Source organism: Narcine bancroftii, chromosome 13, assembly GCF_036971445.1.
Source record: "Narcine bancroftii isolate sNarBan1 chromosome 13, sNarBan1.hap1, whole genome shotgun sequence".
Classification (NCBI taxonomy): domain Eukaryota; kingdom Metazoa; phylum Chordata; class Chondrichthyes; order Torpediniformes; family Narcinidae; genus Narcine; species Narcine bancroftii.
Window position 1 is genome coordinate 9611375 of NC_091481.1, and position 26345 is coordinate 9637719.

Consider the following 26345-nt stretch of genomic DNA (forward strand, 5'->3'; position numbering starts at 1 on the left):
AGGTGGGATTTGTTAAAGGAAGATGTTCTTCAAATAGTCTGGGTAGACTATTTGACATAATACATATGGCAAAGTCAAAGTGGAATCCAAATATAACAGTCTACCTAGACGTAGAAAAAGCATTCAACCATTTAAAATGGTCATTTTTATTTAAAACATTGGTAACATTCGGTTTAGGTAGAAAATGTATAAATTGGATAAAAGCTATCATAAACCACAAGTCAAAATCATATCTAATAATCAGACATCAGTAGTTTTTCCCTTGAATAGATCGAAACATGGAATGAATGATTTGGCTGGAGAAATACACCAAAATTTATAACCAAGATGCTCTCCAGAATGAAAGTAAAAAACAAGGTTTACAGAGATTGAGAGAGAGAGATGAGAGTCAGATCTAAGTGTTGCAATAATGGAAAGATGTTGGTCTGATTGGTGTTTGGATAGCATCAATTCTAAATGCAAGATACAGATTAGTGCGATATAATTTTCTACACCAGGGGCCTCCAAACTTTATAGACCATTGACCCCTTCATGGAATCCTTGATCTCAGGCACGCACAAAAATAAATAAATAAACGATCAATAAGTAGACGTGCAGTTTCCATATACACAAGTCAGGGAAACTGCATAATGTCCAGGCCTCCCAACAAAAACCCAAACTTTGTACCACACCCCAATCACCAAGAAATAAATCTGTAAATTAAGTGAGCAACTGATTACAATAAGAGTAAATAAAATTTTGCTTCTGGCCAGGAAGATGCCAAACAGAGCTGGGTCCAAGTCTTGAGCATTGGCGATGAAGACTCCATTCTCAACATTGGGTGCGATGCTGTCTGCATTGAAGTCATCTCAGGCTCCCAGGCAGGAGCGAGGACCTTGGACTCTACAATTCTTTCGACCCCAAAAGTTAAATTGACCCCCCCTCAGTGTTTATTGACCCCCTTAAATTTTTGACCCCTTCGATAGACCCATCGACCCCCATGGCTCTATAATCAACCACTTTGGAGACCCCTATTCTATACCAATTGTATCTCACATCACAGAAATTGGATAAATCAAAATCTGAAGTATTAGAGATGCATTTTATGTGTGGGAATAAAAATAGGAACATTTTTACTACTACGTGGTCATGTGTGAAGGTGAGACCTTCCTGGCAGAGTATTACTGAAATATTAACAAGGATAACAGGGGTGGCCTTCACAGGAAACCCGGAGCTTTATCTTTTGGGAAACTTTACTGAAATAAGCAATAAATTAACTAAATTCCAAATTGAATTTGTTAAAAAGCTTTAGCAGAGGCTAAGAAATGCATTGCAATTACTTGGAAATCCGACTCTCCATTATGGACTGCTGAGATGAATAGTTGCAAAACTAGAGAAAAAAAATTATATACAACTTAAAGAACAAAGATAATATATTTATCAAGATATGGCAGCCATATTTGGATCATATAGGATCCCAATAATAATGCTGCTTTAGTATATATATGCAAGTGACTTCCTCTATGAAAATTTTTTTGTGGTCAACATAAATGGGAGTCCTGATGGTATGTGAAAAGGGAAAGGGGGTGGGGTTGCTTTGTGTTGTTTGTTTTTTTGTAAAAGTTTAAAAAAATCTATATATAGATATTGGAGAGTTTACCATGAATATTTATGAAAAAATTTAAAAAATAAAATATTCCCCAAAAAAAGTATGTATGCAATAGTCGACCCCCTATATTTCACCCTAAAAATTGGTCCTTAATATTCAGCTATTAAATGCATATATTTGCCTTCATAGATCTTGGCAATGAGTATGATTGACCAGAAATGGAATTTAACTTTTTAAAAAAATCATTCATACTGGCAATTCTAGGGTTTTTTCTACCCTTTTTTTATAAATTCATGTACAGCAGCAATAAATTTTCAGCGTAGGTAATGGCATCACAGCATACAACGTGTTGCAGGTGGAATTCAGGAGAGAATGAACTAGACAAACCTCTTCTGCAAGTTCAAATCTTGCCTTGTCCGTTCTTGAGCCAGCTCTTCAGAAATTTGTTTTCTCATCTCATTAGCAACTGCAAATAGGAAAAAAATTAAAAAATTAGTTGGATACAATTGCAAGACAACCTCTGAAATGATCATCAATAGCTAGGTGAGCAAAGAGCCACACAATCCAAGACCATAAAATAGGGTAACCACTTCCCATTGTTTAAAAAATTCATACTGTAATTATGGAAAGGCAGACTTAAATTTGCTCCCTTGCAGCAAAAAAATACATCATGGTCCAACTGTTTTTTTAATGTCAGCATCATTTCATTATTTATAACCATACTTTCATTCATCTTGTGGATACTGTATTAAGATTGAAGATGCCAAATTAGACTTTTGACATGACAGGTTTTTCTACCACACACACAATAGACAAAATATTTTATAAAACCATAGAACATTATAGCACAGAAACAAGCCCCTTCAGACCTTCTAGTCTATGCCAAACCATTTTTGTTTCCCTAGTCTCACTGACCTGCACCCAGTCTGTAGCCCTCCATACTTCTCCTATCCATGTACCTGTCCAAATTTTTTTTTTTTTTTTTTAAATGTTAAAATTGAGTCACTACTCACTACTTCACCTGGTAGCTCATTCCGCACTCCCACCACATTGCGTGTGAAGTTCCCCCTTTCACCCTTTCCCTATGTCTTCTGAATTGTAGCTCATCTACCCTCATTTATTCTGTCTATTCCCCCATAATTCTAAATACCTCTATTGATCTCCCCTCATTTTTTAATGTTCTAGGAAATAAAGTCCTAACCCTATTTAACCTTTCCATGTAACTCAGTTTGTGAAGGTCAGACAACATCCTTGTAAATCTTCTCTCCACTTTCTATCTCATTGAGATATTTCCTGTAGTTAGGGACCAAAACTGCACATAATACTGCACTCCAAATTTGGTTTCACCTGTGTCTTAAACAACTTTACCATAACACCCCATCTCATATACTCAATACTTTGATTTATGAAGGCCAATAGGCCAAAAAGCTTTCTTGACAAACAAGCTATCTGTGATGCCATCTTCAGGGAACTATGTACCTGTATTCCCAGATCCCTCTGTTCAGCCGCACTCCTCAGTGGCTTACCATTTACCATGTCCTGCCTTGGTTTGTCCTTCCAAAATGTAACACCTCACATTTGTCTGCATTAAATTCTGTCAGCTGGTTCAGAACCCTCTGCAAGCTTTGAAAACTATCCACACTGTCCACAAGGCCTCCAATCTTAGTTATGCTGATCTAGTTTATCACATTATCATCCAGGTGATGGATACAGAGGACAATCAACAATGGTCTCAACCTTGATTCCTGAGGCACACCACCAGTCACAGGCCTCCAGTAGGAGAAGCAATCATCTACCTCTACTCTCTGGCTTCTCCCATCCAACCATTGTGGAATCCAGTTCACTACTTTCCCACGAATATCTTGCATGTGAACATTCCTGTCTAACCTCCCAAGTGGGACCTTATCAAAGGTTTAATTAAAGTCCACATAGACAACATCCACAGCCTTTCTTTTGTGAATCTTCAAGGGCACAAATTTTGACACTTACCATCTTTTTGCTCTTAATATACACCCCTAGGATTTTCCTTGACATTGCTGCCAAAGCAACTTCATGTCTTCTTTTGGCCTTCCTGATTTCTATCTTGAAGTTTTTAGTTCATTTTTTAAATGCTCCTTTAAATGCTCCTCATGTATCTAACCCTAACCCGATATTATATATTACACACACCGCCCACCCGCACCCCCCACCCGCACCCCCCACCCGCACCCCCCACCCGCACCCCCCACCCGCACCCGCACCCCGCACCCGCACCCCGCACCCGCACCCCGCACCCCGCACCCGCACCCCGCACCCCGCACCCGCACCCCGCACCCCGCACCCGCACCCCGCACCCGCACCCCGCACCCGCACCCCGCACCCGCACCCCGCACCCGCACCCGCACCCCGCACCCGCACCCCGCACCCGCACCCCGCACCCCGCACCCGCACCCCGCACCCGCACCCCGCACCCGCACCCCGCACCCGCACCCCGCGCCCGCACCCCGCGCCCGCACCCCACGCCCGCACCCCGCACGCTCGCACCCCGCACGCTCGCACCCCGCACGCTCGCACCCCGCACGCTCGCACCCCGCACACCGCACGCCCCCCGCACACCGCACACCCGCACACCGCACCCCGCACACCGCACACCCGCACACCCGCACACCCGCACACCCGCACACCCGCACACCCGCACACCGCACACCCGCACACCCGCACACCCGCACACCCGCACACCCGCACACCGCACACCCGCACACCACACACCCGCACACCACACACCCGCACACCACACACCCGCACACCACACACCCGCACACCACACACCCGCACACCACACACCCGCACACCACACACCCGCACACACACACCCGCACACACACACCCGCACACACACACCACACACACACACACACACACACACCACACACACACACCACACACACACACCACACACACACACACCACACACACACACACCACACACACACACACCACACACACACACACCACACACACACACACCACACACACACACACCACACCACACACACACACACCACACACACACACACCACACACACACACACCACACACACACACACCACACACACACACACCACACACACACACACCACACACACACACACACACACACACACCACACACACACACACCACACACACACACACACACACACACACACCACACACACACACACCACACACACACACACCACACACACACACACCACACACACACACACCACACACACACACACCACACACACACACCACACACACACACCACACACACACACACCACACACACACACACCACACACACACACACCACACACACACACACCACACACACACACACCACACACACACACACCACACACACACACACCACACACACACACACCACACACACACACACCACACACACACACCACACACACACACACACACCACACACACACACACCACACACCACACACCACACACCACACACCACACACCACACACCACACACCACACACCACACACCACACACCACACACCACACACCACACACCACACACCACACACCACACACCACACAGTCTTAAAAATTAAATAAATTACATTTTTTAAAAATTCAAATAAATCAGTCAGACAGAACAAAGCAATGCTAGAAGCTCTCTTTGATTAATCCCTGCCTTTTCAAACATTTCCTCATGTATGTAATTGGGCTTGCTGTGCAAAATCCTTTTGTAACAAAAATTTAGTTTTTCTAGATTGAGCACTTAAAATACAAATACAGGAGGTGAAGGAGGAAAATGATTTCAATCCATTTTCTCCAAAAGTCAGAACAATTGTTTTAGGCTGACAGATTTACTTAAAAACAAAATAAGAATTTATTTTCCAGAAATAAAATATGTTAAATCCTTTGTGAATGTAGCCTCACATCATCAACCACTGGAAAGTACCACATTTATTTTCCAAAATGCTGATTACCTCTTGCCTGCAAACATCACTGGTTCCAACGTCTATAATCGCAAAGCATTTTAAAGCTATTAAAAATGAGATCAACGAAGGATAGTGTTGCATTAGTAATGTGAAGGAACGGAATTATAGCAATCAGAAAATTAGACTGAACTCATGCATCAATTCTATGTCATCATCACCCAACTCTGTCCTGTAAATTCACCCTGTCCAGACCCATGACATAAACTGAATTTTTATGTATGGTCACATATAAAGCTAATCAATTGTTCATGTGTTCTGTTATCCATTGTAAATTCACCCTGTCCAGACCCATGACATAAACTGAATTTTTATGTATGGTCACATATAAAGCTAATCAATTGTTCATGTGTTCTGTTATCCATTTGAGAATAAGGTATAGTTTACAAGACAGCCATTGATTGCTCTCATATCCCAAGTACCTTGCTGCTATGTATATTGTGTGCATTAACCCAAAGTGGTTTATAAATGAGAAGAAAAGAATTATGATAATGAATACTGCCAGTTAAATGAGGAATGGTGAGAAATTGCTTACATAGACATGGGAGAAATTTACCAATTGATGTCTTAATTTTGGTCATTGCTCACAAAAAAAAGCAATTGCTGTAAAATTAGATTCAGTTGAGTTCCCATTTCAATATCTTGAATAATAACCAATTTACATTGCAATTTGCTTTCAACAGCCACATATTTTCCTGATGACAATTGAAAAAGGTAAATTACTAGCCACTGGTACATCTTTGATATTGTTTGGAACCCTTCTTAAAATGAATTCTTATTTGATTAACTGAAGTAAAATGTGTTTAAATCCAAGGACAGTAATCTATTTTGGTTCCATATTTTCTCAATAACATTAGTTATTTTAATTCTATTGATTACAGACCATTTCCAATAACTGCGCTGTTAGCAACATCAGAAACTAGAATAAAAGGGAAAAAGTTTATTGTGCATCCAAGAAAGAATTTTTCTCATCATGTTTATGAACTCAGGAGTTTGTTGAGGTTTGGTATGACACCAGAAACCCTGGCAAATTTGATAGAGGCATGGTGGAAAATGTGCTGACTGGCTGCATCACAGTCTGGAAATGGGTACACCGATCTCCGTGAGCATGAAGCCCTCGAAATGGTAATGGGCACAGCCCAGAACATCACAAGTAAAATCCTCCTCACTATTGAGAACTTTTACAGGGAACTCTGACATCAGCAGCATTAAAGACGCACACCACCCAGCATACACTCTGTTCTCGCTGCTGCCATTAGGAAAGTAATATAGATGCTACAAGACTTGCACCAGTAGGTTCAGGAACAGTTGCTACCCATCCACCACCAGACTCATTTATTGTATTTCTTTTTTATTCTCTCTGTATTGCACAGTTTGTTTTCATTCATTATCTGTTACCAGTTCTTTATTTGTTTACATTCTGTACCAATTTTTTTTTCACCACCAATTAAAGGCAACTCTGCCGAGCCCGCAAGAACAAAGAATCTCAGGTTTGTACCTGATGTCACAAATGTAGTCTGACAATAAATCTGAATCTGGAATCTAAACACATTGCATGAGTGGGTGGTGGAAGTGTGTACTGTCAGAGCAGCTCTATGATATCGTGATAATACTTGAATTCCAGAGGAACTGACTATTACATGCAGACAAAGTGCTAGCAAATGGCATTGGTGTAGATGGATAATTGATGTTTGGCACAGATATGGCAGGCTGAAGGGCCTGTTTTACTTCTGCAAAGGAGGAAAAACCCAACACCCAACCCCAACCAACCAATTTTCCCCTGCAACCGCTGCAACCGTGTCTGCCTGTCCCGCATCGGACTTGTCAGCCTCAAACGAGCCTGCAGCTGACGTGGACATTTACCCCCTCCATAAATCTTCGTCCGCGAAGCCAAGCCAAAGAAAGAAGAAAGAAAAAAAAGAATTCTATGACTCTAAGCTACAATAATGTCAGACGCAAGAGTTGTACAGAATCCAAAATACAAAAACTTTTTGTAACTGCAACAGTTTTTCTAACAAACTTAAAGCATAGAAAGGCACAATTTTATTCCAGCATTTTCCTCATACTTCAATGAAGGGCTCTGGCCTGAAATATTATCAAGGTCAGCAGTGAAGCAACTTGTTGTTACTCACTTCTCTATCGTTTGAGGTACTTCCCATCCACTTCACCCCCTCAATGCCCAGTGAAGCAAGGGCTCTTGAATGTGGTCCTTCCTCACATTGGCCTCGTGTTGGCTGCTCCAATCCTCAGAGCATCCCTCAGCACATATTGCTGCAGCATGGAATGGGTCAGTCAGCAGCATTTCTTCACTGATATCTCTGCATGCAGAAAGATCTGCCAGACATTCCTTTTGTACTGGTTTTAACCCTATCTGAAAGTCCTTGCATATATTAACTATTTCTTTCCATAGCATTATATTCTGCATTTGTGTTTTATTTTTGCATGATGGTATTTAAATAAGAGTCGACTTTGAGAGTATACAAAACAAAGTTTTTCAACTGTAATTGGGGACACTCATCAATGAACAATTCAATTAAAATCTAAATGAAAAAGTATCAAAAAAAATCACAAGAACAATTCTGACTGAAACATCACTACCTCAATACAATTAAGACTGAATTTTCACATCCATGATTGCAGTCTGAACAGAACCTCACAAATATAATGCTGTCAAAGCAGTCTTTCAGCACAATTCATTTGATCCATTAACACAAACACTTAATAATGGAAGCTACCATTTCTTTGATATCAAGAAGACACAATAAATCCAGAAGTCACATTGTCATCAGAAAATGGCCTTGGGAGAGATTACCCAATGTTGGAAAGTTGAGTTTTTCTCTTCTGCTTTGAGCACTGACAGTAAAATTGCTCTATGGATTCATTTAACGGAAGACATGCCAGACAATTGACAGGCAATCAGATTAAGCTCCATGCTTTTAAAAACAAAAAAAATTTGGAGAAGTTTTTTTTTTTTATACAGCATGAAGACAAATTGTGTTCCAATTACTCGCAGCAATTATTTTAATGAAGAGGGCGTTGTTGAAGGGAATGAGTGGATATAATCTCCAAGAACTTTTGGCAAAGCCGTGGATAAAAGATTATTTAGCAAAACTAAAAAATGGGGAATTGAAGGCAATGGAACATAAAAAACCTCAAAGAACATAACTTGGAATAGAAAAACACCATCTGGCCTTTTTGAATCTGCTCTACAATTCTTCAAGATCATGGCTGATCTAGTACCAAGTGCAAGAAAAACAAACCTTCTCCATATTGCCAAATTTCTAACATTCCCAGTAACTTCTCTCAACATTAAATCACTTGATGATAGAGTCTCCACAGATCTGAAGCAGAGTGAAATTTGAAAGATTTGGTCTGAAATGGACCACTCCTTGTTCTGAGACAATCTTGGTTCGACTCTCTTGCCAGGGCAAACATATTGTATCTGTCGGTGCACAAGATAATTGGGTATATGAAATAACCCCAGAATTTCCACTTAAATTGTAAGTTTTGAGCTAATACTCACTGAACAAGACTACCCCAAGTCAGGCTCTTACCATTGAGAGCTCACTGCCTCAATAGTTCTTTTCCAACGATCCCAGTATGATCGTTGGACACTACTAAGCAGCACAGTCTTGGTTATTTAAAATTTAGACAATTCACTTCAAAGTAATAGCAAAATACTGTCAATTCACTACCATAATATTCATCAAACATTCCCAGTGGGTGTAACGTAAACACTAGTGATGTCGCTAATGCTCTATCAATTATCTTCAAAGACGAAAAGTTGCCAGACGATTGGCTTTTAATTGCTTAAAACTGAATGTACACTCATATTGCTTGGCCAGAGTTCAGAGTTCGTACTGGGAGAGGAGTCTGGGCATAACAGCCTTCATTAGGGGATTCCATGGTTAGTACGCTGTTTACATCCGGTACCGCACGGATGGCAGTCTCTTCAATCTGAGGCGCCTGCAAGCTCACACCAAGACACAAGAGAAACTTGTCCGTGAACTACTCTTTGCAGATGATGCCGCTTTAGTTGCCCATTCAGAGCCAGCTCTTCAGCGCTTGACGTCCTGCTTTGCGGAAACTGCCAAAATGTTTGGCCTGGAAGTCAGCCTGAAGAAAACTGAGGTCCTCCATCAGCCAGCTCCCCACCATGACTACCAGCCCCCCCACATCTCCATCGGGCACACAAAACTCAAAACGGTCAACCAGTTTACCTATCTCGGCTGCACCATTTCATCAGATGCAAGGATCGACAATGAGATAGACAACAGACTCGCCAAGGCAAATAGCGCCTTTGGAAGACTACACAAAAGAGTCTGGAAAAACAACCAACTGAAAAACCTCACAAAGATAAGCGTATACAGAGCCGTTGTCATACCCACACTCCTGTTCGGCTCCGAATCATGGGTCCTCTACCGGCACCACCTACGGCTCCTAGAACGCTTCCACCAGCGTTGTCTCCGCTCCATCCTCAACATCCATTGGAGCGCTCACACCCCTAACGTCGAGGTACTCGAGATGGCAGAGGTCGACAGCATCGAGTCCACGCTGCTGAAGATCCAGCTGCGCTGGATGGGTCACGTCTCCAGAATGGAGGACCATCGCCTTCCCAAGATCGTATTATATGGCGAGCTCTCCACTGGCCACCGTGACAGAGGTGCACCAAAGAAAAGGTACAAGGACTGCCTAAAGAAATCTCTTGGTGCCTGCCACATTGACCACCGCCAGTGGGCTGAAAACGCCTCAAACCGTGCATCTTGGCGCCTCACAGTTTGGCGGGCAGCAGCCTCCTTTGAAGAAGACCGCAGAGCCCACCTCACTGACAAAAGGCAAAGGAGGAAAAACCCAACACCCAACCCCAACCAACCAATTTTCCCTTGCAACCGCTGCAATCGTGTCTGCCTGTCCCGCATCGGACTGGTCAGCCACAAACGAGCCTGCAGCTGACGTGGACTTTTTACCCCCTCCATAAATCTTCGTCCGCGAAGCCAAGCCAAAGAAAGACAGTTAGTAAAGCCATACATACAGAGATGGTAACCAATAGTAATACAGTAGTATCACTACAGCCACTTAGGTATTGTTTTTCTACAGGAACAAACATGGTATCAAGTATTTTAATAAAATTACTACTTCAGTCATCATATATTAAAATCCTGTAGGCTTCATTTGCTATGCTGCTATTGTAGGATATGTTAGGTTTATAATATTTTTGTTGCTTTAATATAACATTATGTTTAATCCAGCTTCTCAAACGCAAGTTTAAGTAGAAAAATATTTAGTGGTTGGACTGAAGGAGTTAAGCGAGCATTTCATTCCGTTCTCCATCGCCGTGGGGGATGGTCTTAATGACAGGATATTAATGTTCATATTTTATACTTGGCATACAAGATGACCCCTGGCTTTGGGGTGACATTTTTTAAAGGTACAAATTCAGTCTTGTACACCAACATATACGGAACTCTGCATTCACACTGCGAGAACTCAAGTTTCTATTAAAATCTTCCCTCATTCATATAATACACGACTCATCTTCTCCATTCCTCTTTTTACAATAAATTCATCCTCCCAAAATTAGTCAAGTGAATCATAACTGTACAACCTCAATAATATTCTACTACTGTATAACTTTTCTTAACTAAGGAGACCACACCAAGCTCCATAATAGTTGCAGGGCTTACTGCAATCAAATCTTCTCAAAAAAGTAAAACAAATAATAATTTGCCATTCTGTTTGCTCCACTTGCAGGTCAGATTCAATTGAGCATAAACATTAAATGCCAACATTTCTCAATATTGGTCTATTGATGGACAGAAAACAGAAGGTTGTTAACAATTTGAGAGTTATACATTGCTGTATTTCTCTTTACAAAAGAGAAAAGAAAGTTATATTTCTACAAAAGTCAGTATTAACGTCCCAGTCATCTACAATATAGATTTGAGTTACACATGGGAGCCCTGAAGAACATTTTGAAATTTGTTAAGTGTTGCAAACTGATAGTAAGTCAGTAACAGACTGCAAGAAAACAGATTGTGAACTGGACAGACAAGTGACTGAAAATCTGATACCGTTAAATGTGAAATGATACATTTTGGGATAAAGAATGAAGAGCAAGTTCAAATTCATTGTAAGAATACATACATAATCGCACACAACCCTGAGATTCTTTTTCCTGCAAGCAAGTCAGAATTTCTATTTACTGGTAACTGTAAACTGCACTCAATAAGGAATAAATGTAAACAAAAGAATGAAATGTAAATAGGCTGACTGTGCAAATGCAGAAGTATAAATGTTCAGTAATAATGAGTCTCTGTACAAATCTGTTGTTCAGGATTCTGATGGCGGGAGAGGGGGTTGATGGTTGTAATTATTCCTGAATTGGAGGTACGAGTCTTGTGGCACAAGTACCTCCTTCCTAACTGCGATGACAGAGCACGTCTTGGATGGTGTGGATCCTTGTTAATTGTTGCTGCCCTCGTCCAGCAGCATTCCATGCAGATTTTCAGTGGTGAGGAGAATTTTGTTTGTGTCCACAACCTTTTGCAGGTCTTTCCACTCAGAGGTATTGGTGCCCCCATACCAGGCCGAGATACAGCTGGTCAGTACACATACCACCACAAACACATCTGTGAAAGTTTTTCAAGATCTGGAGACACAAATTCAAAATAATTTGCAAAAGCCAGAAATGAACACAAGCATTTTTGAACTGGAGTAATGTTTTTACCACTCTACAATTTGATATTTTGTGTTTCTCCCAGATGGCACATCCATGGGGTATTTGGATCTTGAGCTGTTAAAATGTAGCCCTCATTTTATTCATTTAATTTTTTGTTCTTAATTAGAATATAGAACTTTACAGCATAGTATATGATATTGTGCCATCTGATATAAACTTACTCCACAACAATCCAATCCTTCCTTACCACACACACATAATCCTCCATTTTTCATACATTGATGTGACTATCCAAGAGCCTTTTCAGTCCCTATTTTACCATCGTCCACCATCACCCCTGGAAATGCATTCTAGGCATTCACAGTCAACCTTGAGAGATCTATGGATTTGGACCCCAACGCCCCTCTGCTCTTCCACATTGTTAAGAATCCTGCCATTAACTACTCCACCTTCAAGTTTGAACTTCCAAAATGCATCTCTCACATTTATCCTGATTGAACTCCATCTGCCACTTCTCCACCTGACTCTGTATCCTTTTGCAACCTACAACCTTCTACTCTCTCCACAGCACCTTCAATCTTCACGTTATCTGCAAACATATTCATCCACTTCTTTGTCCAAAATATTTATACAATTTTTTAAAATAAATTACAAAAGGTGTCCCAGAACAGATCCCTGTGGAACACCACTCATCATGCATCTCCAGGCAGAATACATTGCATCTACTATTACCTTCCAATTTCTGCAGGCAAGTCAATTCAAAATCCACCCAGCTAAGGTTCCATGGATCCCATGCTTCACGACTTTGAATGAACCTACCATGGGGGATTTTGTCAAAACACCAGACAAAATTTCATATGTACAACATCCATGGTCCTACCTTCAATTTCTTTTGTCAACTCCTTGAAAAACTCAATTAAGTTCATTTACATTTCTCCGTCCTGATTCCTTTATTCCCATCTTGCCACTATAAACAAAGGCTCGACCCAGTGTCTGCTGCCACAATCACAACTAACATCAACTAACCTTGTGTCTGCAAACCTCCCAAAATTTATAAGTCCACTGAGAACTCAACTTTGGGCTGCTTCATTTGACTGCAATGACACTTTACTAACCTTTTGTTTGCATTTAGTCAACTTTTCCATCAGCCTTCATGGGCTTCAATTTAGAATTCACAACTAAACATCTCATTTCAACTCAAGACTGTCCCGACAAGTTTGGTTTGTTTACTCATGTAAGAAGGCACAACATAATAGCTTGTTATCCTTTTTGCTGTAATCTGTTCTCTATTAAATTTACATGAACTCTGCTTCACTGGCTAAATCTTATGGCATGCCACAGATCATAGCATTTATTCTAGTTCAGCAGCCAGAAATGCAAATAAATCCACTGTAAAATTGTGCAGATTTTATGTTTAAGAAATCACAAGCCTGAAGATCAGTACAAGTTTAATCACGGGGGTAAAAAAAACGATTAAAAGAGAAAAGAACAAAATGAAAAATTATTTATCCATACATCTTGAGAGGGCAAAACAGAGATTCAAACAATCCTTTTTGTGGAACAAACATCTTATTTAAAAAAAATTAGAGATGCAGGAAATCTGAAATGAAACCAGAAAATGCTAGAAAAGCACAACCAGTCAGGAAGTATCTATGGAAAGAGTAATTTCAGGTCAATTTCTGGTATTTTCTCCATGTAAGAGAGATACAAAAGTCTGCAGATGCTGAGATTGTAGTAACCACACACTAATGCTGGAGGAACTCAGCCAGTTTTTTTCCAGTGTCTGTAGGAGACAAAGATATATTGCCAACATTTTGGCCTCAAGCACTTCAAGAAATACATCGCCAGAAGCAGAAAATCTTAGAAAGTCTCAGAATTCAGACAATGCTGGCTGGGGGAGGAATCCAGAGCACCTCATCTTCCAACTGCGCACCCTCCAACTGGATGGCATTACTATCGACTTCTTCGCCCATCGCCTTCCCCTCTCTGTCTCTCCATTTCATCTCCTTTTGCACAAATATGATAAATCCTAACCTTGCTCTTTATCATATCTATTAACACATTTTGTTGGTCTGGATTCCTCCCCCAGCCAGCATTGTCTGAATTCTGAGATTTTCTGACATTTCCTGCTTCTGGCTTATTCCTGAAGGGCTCAGGCCCGAAACATCGGCAACATATCTGTCTCCTATGGACGCTGAAAAGATTGGCTGAGTTCCTCCTGCATTTCGGTGTGCTTTTTCTCCATGTAAAGGAATAATTTTTTCTGCGTTGTCCATCATTTAATGAAGCATCACACCTCAACTAATACCTGCAATTTAAATATTAAAATATTTTGTACAACATTGACAGGTAATGCATCAGGAACAATGACGGTCAAGAATACCAACATGAATTCACTCATTTCTGAGCACCTTTGATTCTGAAAAATAACTATTCTCAAATGCATTCCAATTGCATCAATATTAAATTTATAAATTAGATGAACCAATGGTATCTTTTCAACATGAGGAGCAAATGCCATATATTCCAGAAATAATGATGGAACAAAGCTAGTTGGTAAGCAGTTTTGAGAAGGATGCACAGAATTTAACATTTATAAAGTTCACCAGGCTTTGGTGCTTGAAAGGTAAATGGTTACTGCTCAGGAAAGTTCTTGTTGGTTTTCAGAGAAAGGGATTTGTTGTACGCTGGACATCCAGTCTCTTGCCAAAGAAACTTGCCCCCTCAGGGTCCCCCTGATAAAAACCTCTTTCTTTCAGGTCACCACAGAGTTCCTTTATTGTTTCTCCTATTTCAAGTGAAACATTAGACAGCCAGTCCTCTCCTCTTGCATGAGCCACAAGGGCTTTGACCAGGCTGAACTAAGCACTCACAACTCATCTTCCAAATGGGGTTTTCCACAAGCTTGCCAGCTTGTCCTATTCCAGTCCCAGTTGCTGTTGCTGACGGTCTCACTGTAGAACTGATCTATCTACCACACACCACACACCACACACCACACACCACACACCACACACCACACACCACACACCACACACCACACACCACACACCACACACCACACACCACACACCACACACCACACACCACACACCACACACCACACACCACACACCACACACCACACACCACACACCACACACCACACACCACACACCACACACCTTTCTGCTTGCAAAACCCCACAACCCTCTTAGAACAGCAAATTCCCTTCCAGACAGTCTGTGGCTCCGACAATATCTTTCATCTGTTGCCTTTTTGTAAATAGCAATCCATTATTGAAGTCTCTTGGGCACTCTCCAAAACTTTTGCAAAGGCTCTGAGGCCCCGACATGTCCAGCATTAGCAGAGCTCCAGTATTTTAAATAAGATTTGTTTGAACTAACAACCCTTGCCCCAATTTATCTCCTAAAAACATATCTATATTCTTTCACACTGCCAAATTCAATATTTCATGCCTGTACTCAATTGTTATCAAGATGAAGAACCACTTCCTTGAATTTCAGATAAAAGCACTGCCAAAAAGGAAATGCACTGATTTAATGTAGTGACAATTGGCGAGTAGTTAAACAAGTGCACACCAAAATGATATGCAACATGAAGCAGAAACTTGGAGATAGTGGATTCTCATGCACATATTAGTTGAGACTTTTAAGAAAATCCCAAAGCAGCAATCTTGTTGGTAATTCATTTGTAGGTAGCACACACTACAGCCATTGTATGTGCAGTGTGTTGACATATACTGTTATCAAATGGGGAAAATGACCATGCGGGTCCCTGTTAAGAACACAGTTGTAGGTGCATGAATTCAGGCATGAACAAAGTATTCCATCGAACTGCTGATTTATACCCTATGAATGTTAGGATGGTTCTTGGGAGTCATTCCACAAGCAATGAGGTATAAATGAAGAATGATTACTCAAATCAGGATTTAGCTATTGTTCGAAGGGTCACAGAAGCAAAAGAACCATTTCGCTTCCACTATGGTACCTGACCTGCTGAGTTTTTCCAATATTTCTTGTTTTTGTTTCAGATTTTCAATATCTGTGGTTCTCCATTTTTACCCTTAGTTGATATTGATCAACTATCTTAATTGGTATTGCCCACAGAGGTCAGTTTATCAGGTAAACATTTCATCCATGTACAAAGAGAAATAAATTTGCTCCACAGAAATCTTCAAGAACAAGTTAAAATTCATGGTTGTGAAGTGAATGAGAAGATACAAATTTCTTTGGACACAATTTGTCATTCACCCAATCAACTAAGTGGCTTCTCACCATGTTGTATAGTGAGAATTTTTCAGTACATCCAGAGGAAAAGAATTTCAACTCACAATATAAATGTACACACTGCAAATAAAAGTCAAGAATATCAAATAGTTTAAAGCAGTATCATTCAATAATGAGATTATCATGTGATCGAGAAATTGTGCAAACACTACGCATATTAAATATGAAATAAACTGAAATTATATTCAGGTCACTGCAATCAAGCTACTTGCTGCACAGCCAAATTTATCAATTAATTTAAGATTTTTTTGAAAAATTACATTTCGCATTAAAACAAAACCATGGCAGATATCAACCAGCATTTAATATAAAAGCAGATATACCATCATAAAAAGGTTGTCTTGGTTATCAATTACTTTTCTGGCAAAATTTAATGAAAGTAGAAATTTTGAAAACACATGAACACCTCACTTTTCAGAATAGTGAAACTTTGAGCAAGAAAACAGCAAAATAATTCATAGTTTGAACTGTTATGTAACAGCTGGCAGATACCAACATTCAGTGTAGAACTGCAAATTGAATTATCGTCTATGGTTTTCTAAGAAAGAAATTAAGCTTTCACTCATTTATAGATAACAGACCCCTGCAAACCATTAATCTTCCACCATGTTTCTGAATAAAAATGGTTTCAAATAAATCGCCACTTCTTACAGGGCAGGTGGCAAGTAGACTTGCTGTTTTTGTATTACAAACTAAAAAGAAAAATCTCTCATTCCAAGATACATGTGCAGATGGCAGGAATGCATTATAACAAATTGACAGCTTTGAGTTTAAGATTTAATGTTTAAATAAGTGAGTGGGCGACATGGGCTGAAAAAAACTGAATCTTCTCATGCAAGTGTTTTGCCTTCAGACCGTCTGATATTAAACTGGCAATATGTCATCAAAAACAAACTTACTTTGCAGTTTAGGGCATTTCTATTTTATTTTGCAAAAAGCTGATTTCATGCATTTTGATTTCTTGGCAAATGTGATGATTTTCAGCAAAGAACAGACAATATTTTCAAACGTTTGGGAGATGATGAGGCAACACTGAAGAGGACACAATCACAATCATTAGACTGCAAGACTAATATTATTGATAAACTGACCTCTGTGGGCAATACCAATTAAGATAGTTGATCAATATCAACTAAGGGTAAAAATGGAGAACCACAGATATTGATCTGTGGTTTATAAAAGGGAATAATATTTCCACTCTGAAAATAATTTACAACTTCTGCACAGCTATTGCATGACAGGGTAAAAGATACAATGAGCAGAAAGCTCAAAAAGGTGACATTGGAAATCTGAAGTAAAACAGGAAAAAGTCGAGGTTCTCAGCAAATCAGGTAGTGTTGTGGAGAGAGAAAAACCATACTGATGCCGACTGTGTCCTCTTCAGTGTTGGCTTATCAATCATATACCAAAATTTCACTATTAAACCAAAAGCCATGGATGAACTAGAGGCTTCACAACCTGCGGAGGGTGTGTTCAATGGTGTTTAAGACTGGCGATCCAGATCGCAACAGGAAGTCCAGGAACAATCAACAGGAGGTCATCTTAACAATAAGGAGACAGGTCAGAGTAAAGTTAGAAATGAAATCAGATACTCACCAGCTATTGATAGGGGTTTCAAGCCATTACATCCTACAAGGAGAAGCTAACATCATTAATGGTTGTGATGCTTCACTGCCCTATGAGAGCCTGTGCAGAAGCTGGCAAACCCTGATATCAGACACAGAGTCCAACATCTAAACGTATTTAGAGAGGGTGAACCCTTGCAAGGCATCAGGCCCCGATGGCAGGGTACTGAAAATCTGAACCAACCTATTGGAGTGTTCAGACATTTTCAAACCCATACTGCTAGTCAGAGGTTCCTTCTACTTCAAAAGGTGCCCAAGAACAGAACAAGCTGCCTAATGATTATTTCCCAGTAGCCCTCACATACACTACAATGAAGAGCTTTGAGAGGTTAGTCATGGACAGAATTAACCTGTACCCAAGAAAATACATGCATCCACTGCAATCTGCCTATCACCACAATTATTCCTTAGCAGATGCAAACTCACTGGATCTCCACTCAGCCCTGGATCACATGGACAACAGCAAAATCTACATCAGGCTGCATTTCAACAACACCATTATTCCCTCAATACTGGGCAACAAGCTTCAAAACCTGGGCCTCTGCACCTGAATCCTTGACTTCATCGCAAGACCACAGTCAGGGCAGATCAGAAACAACATCTCTTCCTCAGTGACAATCAACACAGGTTCACCTGAACGATTTGTGCTTAGCCTATTGCTCCAATCTCTCTACACCCATGACCGTGGCCAGGCACAATTCAAATGCCATCTATAAATTTGCTGATGGCACCACAGTTGATGGCAGAATCACAGACAACAATGAGGAAGTATACAGGAGTGGGATAGATCAGGAGTGGTGTCACAACAATTTTGCATTCAACGTCAGCAAAAATAAGGAATTGATTATAGACTTCAGAAAGGGGAAAAATCAGAAGAACACAAATCAATCTTCATCAAAGGGGTCAGCAGTGGAGAGGTTAAAGGACTTTAAATTTCTAGATTCAACATGTTTGAAGATCTATCCTGGAGCCATCACATCGATGGAGTCGTGAAGAAGGCTCACCAGCAGCTCTCCTTAATGAGTTTGAGGAGACCTGGCACGTCACCAAACACTCTTGCAAATTTCTACAGTTGTACCATGGAGATCATTCTGACTGGTTGCATCGCCATCTGCTAAGGAGGTGCCAACTCTCGGGACAGGAAAGCGTGTCAGAGGATTGTGAACTCGGCCTGTGACATCTCAGGCACCAGTCTCCACTTCATCAAGGACATCTACAAGAGGCAGCCTCTATCCTCAAGGACCCCCACCACTCAGGCCATGCCCTCTTCACTCTACTACCATCGGGGAAAAAGGTACAGGAGCTTGAAGTTGAACACCCAACTTTACAAAGACTGTTTCTTCCCTTTCACCATCAGATTTCTGAGCAGAAAATGTACCAAAGACATGACCTCACTTTTTCCACTAATTTTTTTTTTTTTTTTTATTATACAGAACAGTAATTTATAGTAATCTAGTAGCTGTAATGGACAATATGGCTGATGCAAAATGACAAATTTTGTGATTATATGTCCATGACAATAAACCTGATTCCCTGTTGATAATCATCACATTTGCCAAGAAAACAAAATATATGAAATCAACATCTTGCAGAATGAAATAGAAATGCCCTAAATTGCAAAATAAGTTTGTTTTTGATGACATAGTTCCCATTTAATATCAGACGGTCTGCAGGAAAAACAGTTCCACACTAACATTCCGGTTTTGTAGCCCATGTTGTCACTCACTTAATTAAATCTCAAATCAAAACTGACAATTTGTTATAATGCAATCCTGCCATCCGCACATGTATCTTGGAATGAGAGAGTCAATATTTCAGGTCAACAAGGAAAGTGGGGGGAAAAGTATGTTTTAAATAGCAGAGTGGGGAGGATGGAGCAAACAAAGGAAATATCTGCTCATGGGATGAAATCATGAAAATAGACCTGATAAATCACTTCGAGGAAAGACCATAAGACCACAAGATATTGGAGTAGATGTAGGTCATTCAGCCAGTGAGTCTGCTCCACTATTTCATCATGAGCTGATCCATTCTCCCACTCGGCCCATCTCTCCTGTCTTCTTCCCATAACCTTTGATACCTGACTATTTAGACACTGATTAATCTCTGCCTTAAATACACCAAATGACCTGGACTCCACAACCACCCTTGGTAGCAGATTCCATAGGTTCACCACTCTGATGCAGTAAATAACCATTGAAGAATCGCAAATGAAACGTTGCTTCACTTGTAGGAACTGTTTGGGACATCAGAGAGACTGAGAGATCGCTTTGTTGAGTGCAGTGTTCACCTACCGCACGCAGTGCTCCTTTTGTGGTTTTCTTGACATAGGACAGACTGGGTGATCACTTTGTTGAGCATCTCGGCTCTGTCCACAAAAATAGTGTGGATCTCACGGTTGCCACTTATTTCAATTCCCCGCCCCATTCCCTTGGTAACATGTTGGTCTATGGTCTCATGCACTGCCAGACTGAAACCACCCACAAATTGGAAAAATTACACCTCATCTTCCATTTGGACAACCTCCAAATGGATGATACTAACATCAACCTCTGCTTTCTATTGACTGCCCCCCCCCCCCCCCCCTTTACCTGTCACCTTTAGGCTTTTGGTCTGGACTCCTCCCCCCTCCTATTCTTTCCTCTTCCTCTCTCTTGTCTTTAATGAAAACAATCTCTCAGTCTGTGTCCAGGCTCTCCTAGGCAGAGGAGACCACAACAAAAGCACCAGATGCAGTAGATGACCCCTACAGATTCACAAATTAAGTGTTACTTCATTTGGAAGAACTATTTGAGTTTGAATGATAGCAAGGAAGGAGGTGTGAACAAGGTTAGTATTTTTTGCAGTCACAGGGATAAGTGCTCAGGGGTGATTGGTGAGGAGGGAGTGATGGAGTGGAGAGATCCCTGCAGAGATCACATAGTAGATGGTGGAATTGGGCGAGGATGATATGTTGGATGCAGAGGCTGGTGGGTGGCAAGTAAACACAAGGAAAATCCCATCCTTGTTGCACATGGGGGCAGAGAGGGCTAAAGGTGATGAAGGATATGTGGTTGTGTGCAGACTTGATGATGGTAGAGGGGAAGCAACTTTTTATTTTAAATATAAAGAAGGTGGACATCTTGGATGATCTCACATAGAACTCGTCCAGGGAGCAGATGCAATGGAGGAATTGTGAGAAAGGAATGGAATCCTAACATGGGGATAAGGTCTGAAGAGGTAGCTGTGCGAGTTGATGAGTTTGTAGAAAATGTCTGTTGAGAATTTGCCTCCCAAGATGGCGCGAGAGAGGCGAGGAAAACATTAATAGAGATGGAGCAAGTGAATTTGACATCTGGGTGGAAGTAGGCAGCAAAGTGGATGAAGTCGACAAGTTCATCATAGGTTCATTAGGCAGCATCAATGAAGTGGAAGAGGAGTTAGGGAGCCTTGCCTGTGTAGCATGTAGCATGGCTTGCTCCACATAGCGAGATGACTAGAAGCAATGAGTTCAGAGTGTGTGAGACAGTTGTTTGAAGAGTTTTGGTGAGGTCCTGTTTAAGGGTAAGAAAGAGGTTGTGTTGGAGATTTGTCATCTGGCTTCAGCCAGATAGAAGTCAGTGCACCAGACCACAACAGCTCCATCTTGCCTGCTGGTTTGATAGCGAGGGTGAGTTAGGTGCAGAGAGAGCAAAGGGCAGAGTATTTCGAGGAATGATATTAGAATGTGAGGGAGTTGAGACAGTTGAGGTCTTGGCAGCAGTTGTAAATATAAAGACCCAGAGTTGGCATAAGGCTGAAACCAACTGTCCAAGGAGGAGGAAGAAGAGTTCCGGTGGGGGAATGGGTCAGGACTGGGCAGTGGAAAATCCTGGTTGAAGACAGAGCCAACAGGAGTTTGACATGCATGGAACTCTGAAGTGTGGGCAAAGGGGATGAATACAAAACCTCTACTGAGATCATAACTTTCCTTCTCCAAGAAGGAATGGTATTGACCAGGCAGGATGTGGAGTGGAGCCCAATGGGGTGGAGGCATCCAAGGGAGGACGTGGTGGGGAAGAGGAGGGCGAGAAAGGCTAGTGTGAGAATTTGTGATGGAGGCTTGATCACATAGCTCACCAGTGCCAGAGTGAGATCACAACAGAGGCCCAGTCCTGTAAGCTGATGGGACCAGGGTGAGAGTTCACCATTGAGGCTTGGCCCTGTGAGCAGCCAGACCAGGGGGAGAGTTTGTGACAGAGGCTCAGTCCTGTTGGCAGTCAGGGGCAGGGTGAGAGTTTGAGAGAGGGGACTGGTCCTGTAGGAGGGGAGGGTGGGGCCAGGGTAAGAGCTAGCGATGTAAACTCAGTCTTGGAGGCTGAGGCGAGACCTACATCAGAGGTTGCAGAGGCTGCAGACTCCTGGGAAACAAGGTTTTGATCAATGGTGGACACCTTGTGAGCGTTGAACACAAGGATCTGGTGGAGGATAAAGTGTAGGAGAGGTAGAAGTTCGCAGCTGTGCTGGTGACAAAGCAAGAGTGCGTGGAGGAAAGGTGGTCTGTAGGATACAGTGAGAGAAGCAAAGAGAGCACCAGTTACTGCAGCACAGGTACCAAGATCTTCTGAGACCCAAACTGGGATGCCTGCAAACAGAGCTGGAACCCATGTGGCAGAGGATGATGGCAGAGGCAAGTCGCCAGTAGTAACAAGAAGAGCTGACAGATTGATTTTGAAAATTGAGGTGTTGCTGTAAAATATTGATGTTTCAAAGACACTAGATTGTTTCAAATTAATAAACTGTCATTTTACTAATAAAATTATTTATGGTGATTCATATAGAAACCACAAGGGTGAGATCACAGTCGCAGTCAAAGTGAATATTTGATGAAAACTGATGATATTGAACTGCAGATTAAAATTCAACATGAAAAAAAATTTAATGAAGGTACCATACTTCAATATTTCAATTTTATCACTAAAAGAACTGAATCAGGTGCAAAATTTGAAGTTCTTTAAAATAAACTCAATAACTCAGAACTTAATTCTTTCAGCAGCTGCAGAGACATTTTTCCATAGTAATCCCACATTAATAACATATCCGAGCATGTTCAGTAACAAAGGCTTATCTGGATGGCAATTCCATTGATGTGCATTATTTTATTTTATTTTATTTTATTTTTTTTAAACTGTACTTTGACATCATGTCTGTGCAAAAATCCATCCATCTCAGAACCCAATCCAGTTTTACCTTCACTAATTAATTCACATTCAATCTTTTGGAAAAATTGGAAAGTATGGTCCAGATCCAATCAAGATAAAGAAAACAAATAAAATTGCTGATGCCAGAATCTGAAACAAATACAGAAATGGCAGAAGAACTCAGCCAGTTGGGTTGTATCTGTGAAAAGGGAACCCGGTTAATGCTAAGCAGCAAATCTTCCTCCGAACTAGAGATGAAATGAGTTTCTCTCATAAACAACGGCTTCCTTTATCCGCCTCTTTTGAAACAAGGTGCTGTTTGCACAACCCATCGGCTTAAGCATCTATGAAAACAAACCACGGCCTATTGATATATTTGACATGACACAATTAGCTATTGGAAATAGAGGTCTCCATTTTGCCAATGAATGTGACAACAAGAAGTACATTGTGTTACCAAAGGCACACATAAAATGGAAAGAATGAAAAGAATTAAACGTGGTTAGAATAACAGAATCTCTGGCAGGCGTTAAAATTAGATAACGCAGGAAGAAGAAGAGCCTTTACAGCAAAAGTACAAAGCTGGTGATGGATCACGTTAAAGCGTTAATATTAACAGAGGCAGCCACAATTGCATTGAACTTTCCACAGCATTCATCTTGAGCATGAGACACCAAGTGCAAATGTCATCGCAGCTGAAAAGGTTTTGAAGGAACCAAAACAAAGTGTTTAATGTTAATGAAATGGGCTCTTCAGGCAGACCTGCTTGAAAATCAAATTTGAAACTTTTAAAGACAGGATCTGAAGATTGTGATAATAATAAGAAAATGATAAACTAGAATTTTTTTTACAGTTCCTTTGTAAATCTATCCCATGAAATGTGCTCCAGAATTTTTATTATATACAAAAAAAGACAAAAAGTGGCAAACATTTTATTTTAAGGCTGAGCCTAAAATCATTCCAGCACTCTTACATTCATGAGGGAAATATGTGTTTCATCATGAATGAAAATCTCCAATGTTATTGTTCTCATCTATTGCAGTTTTATTCTAAAATTGAAGTGAGCTAACACATATTCCCTTAAACACAAGCACTGCATTTTAAAATTTAAAGGAAATGTGTTGAAGACATTTTACAAAGTCACAGAAACAATACAGGCAACTTATGTTTTTATTCTCTGCTTAATTTCACAATACATTTATAAAGAATACTGTACATCTGGAGAAGCTTTATTGTCCTGGAAATCTGAACCTACCAATGAACTCAGATTTATTAATGAACCATGACATTTTTCTAAGACGTACAATGACTTCTCAATATTGACAACAATGAGGAAAAAATCTTATCACTGGACTGAATTGAAGGCAAAGTAAGCATAATTACAGTCATGTCTTTTGGGGTTTCTTTTTACAAAATTAGATGCAGCGCCCTTGCTAAATTTGTCCCCATTATTCAATTCATTTTTCTTTGAACTTGCCCTGTTGGAAGCAGCACCACAAAATTTCATTTTCTGAACTCTAAACCAATTGTTCTATCCAGAGAAGTCATGGTTAACTGACAGTAAAATTCCTTTCACATCCATTTATTAAGTCACCCAATCAATCTCTACTATTAGATTCCAGTTTTAAAATGTTAAATTCATCCCACCAAGCCAGCTTTTCTCTGGGAATATGTTCCACATTTCAAAACCTCTCAATGTGAAGAAATGCTTTCTGATTTAGCTCTGAAAAATCAACGACAATCTGCCTCCCAACTCACAGAACTTTAATTTTAAGATTAACGAACTTTGTTCTGGATTCTCCAGTTGAAGAAATGGGTTCATTCATTTAACCCAGATTAAGAGAAGATTCACCATCTTAGAACAGCATACAAAATTATGAAAGGCACAGATAAGATAGAGGTAGGCAAGTTATTTAGAACTAGGGAACATAGCCTCAAGATTTAGAGTAGAAGATTTAGGATGGAGATGAGGAGGAACTGCTTTCCCCAGAGCCAAGTGAATCTATGAAATTCGCTGACCATTGAAGCAGTGGAAGCTACCTCAAAAAAAATTTAAGATATGGTTGGATAGATTTTTACAGAGTAGGAGAACTATGGGAAAAGGGGAAAAGGCACATCAGTGGAGGTGAACCTATTATCAGATTAGTCATGATCTGATTGAATGGTGGGGCAGGCTCAATGGGCTGGATGGCCTACTCCTGCTCCAATTTCTCATGTTCTAAGTGTCAAAGATATTTTACCTCCCTCTTGCCTTGTTTGGTTAATGGCATTTTTGTGACAGGAATGTTGCCTGCCATCATCAACCCATCCCTGAATGTTGTTAGTGCTCCATTTGCTCAGGAAATTGCAAATTAAACACTGTACATTTATCAACCAGAACCTGTGGCTTTGTTGCCCAGTGGCATCATTTATACCAGTGTTCCATCAAATGCTGCCAATGTCAAAGGTAGTCAATCTTGCGTCATCTTTGGAATTAAATTATTTCATCCATGTTTGAACAAAATAATATTTTCCAATAATTTCCCACAATCAAGGTTGACCAAAATGTATCAACAAGTATATTTTTTAACCACCATATTAAATTAGCAGTCCTCAATTCTCTGGTACCATTCCTGCAGACTGATAAAATTGTAAAATGATACAACATGAGGGAGGCTCCCTAATCTTAACAACTTGAGCTACATAACATCCAGAATTTTCACACTTTGATAGACACCAAGACCTGTAATAATACCATTCTTCCATTACATTTATTCCAGCAAGAACTTTGCATTTCATTTGGGGCCATCTCCTCTCTTTCTGTATATTGGTTGTTGTATTGACGACCTCTTGTCAAAACTTCTTATTCTTTGTTATCATTTGAAAAATTGGAAGCAATTATGAGTTTTTATTTATCTTGATTCACTACTTTACCAGTCTGTTACCTGTGCTCTTCCCTTGCTTTGTACCAAGTACATTTTTTACATCTCTGGGACTTGAGTTTATGAAATTCCACTCTTTTTTTAAATGGTAC

The 26345-nt window shown here is 40.7% G+C and overlaps 1 protein-coding gene across 3 annotated transcripts in view; it reads right to left on the reverse strand.

Moving 5' to 3' along the window:
- chchd3a (coiled-coil-helix-coiled-coil-helix domain containing 3a) overlaps window positions 1–26345 on the reverse strand; it is a 187615-nt gene that overhangs the window by 156093 nt on the left and 5177 nt on the right. For all 3 annotated transcript variants that reach the window (XM_069907812.1, XM_069907810.1, XM_069907811.1), the window contains exon 3: window positions 1976–2054. In XM_069907812.1, coding sequence (XP_069763913.1) covers window positions 1976–2054 — 79 coding nt within the window. The remainder of the gene's footprint in view (window positions 1–1975; window positions 2055–26345) is intronic.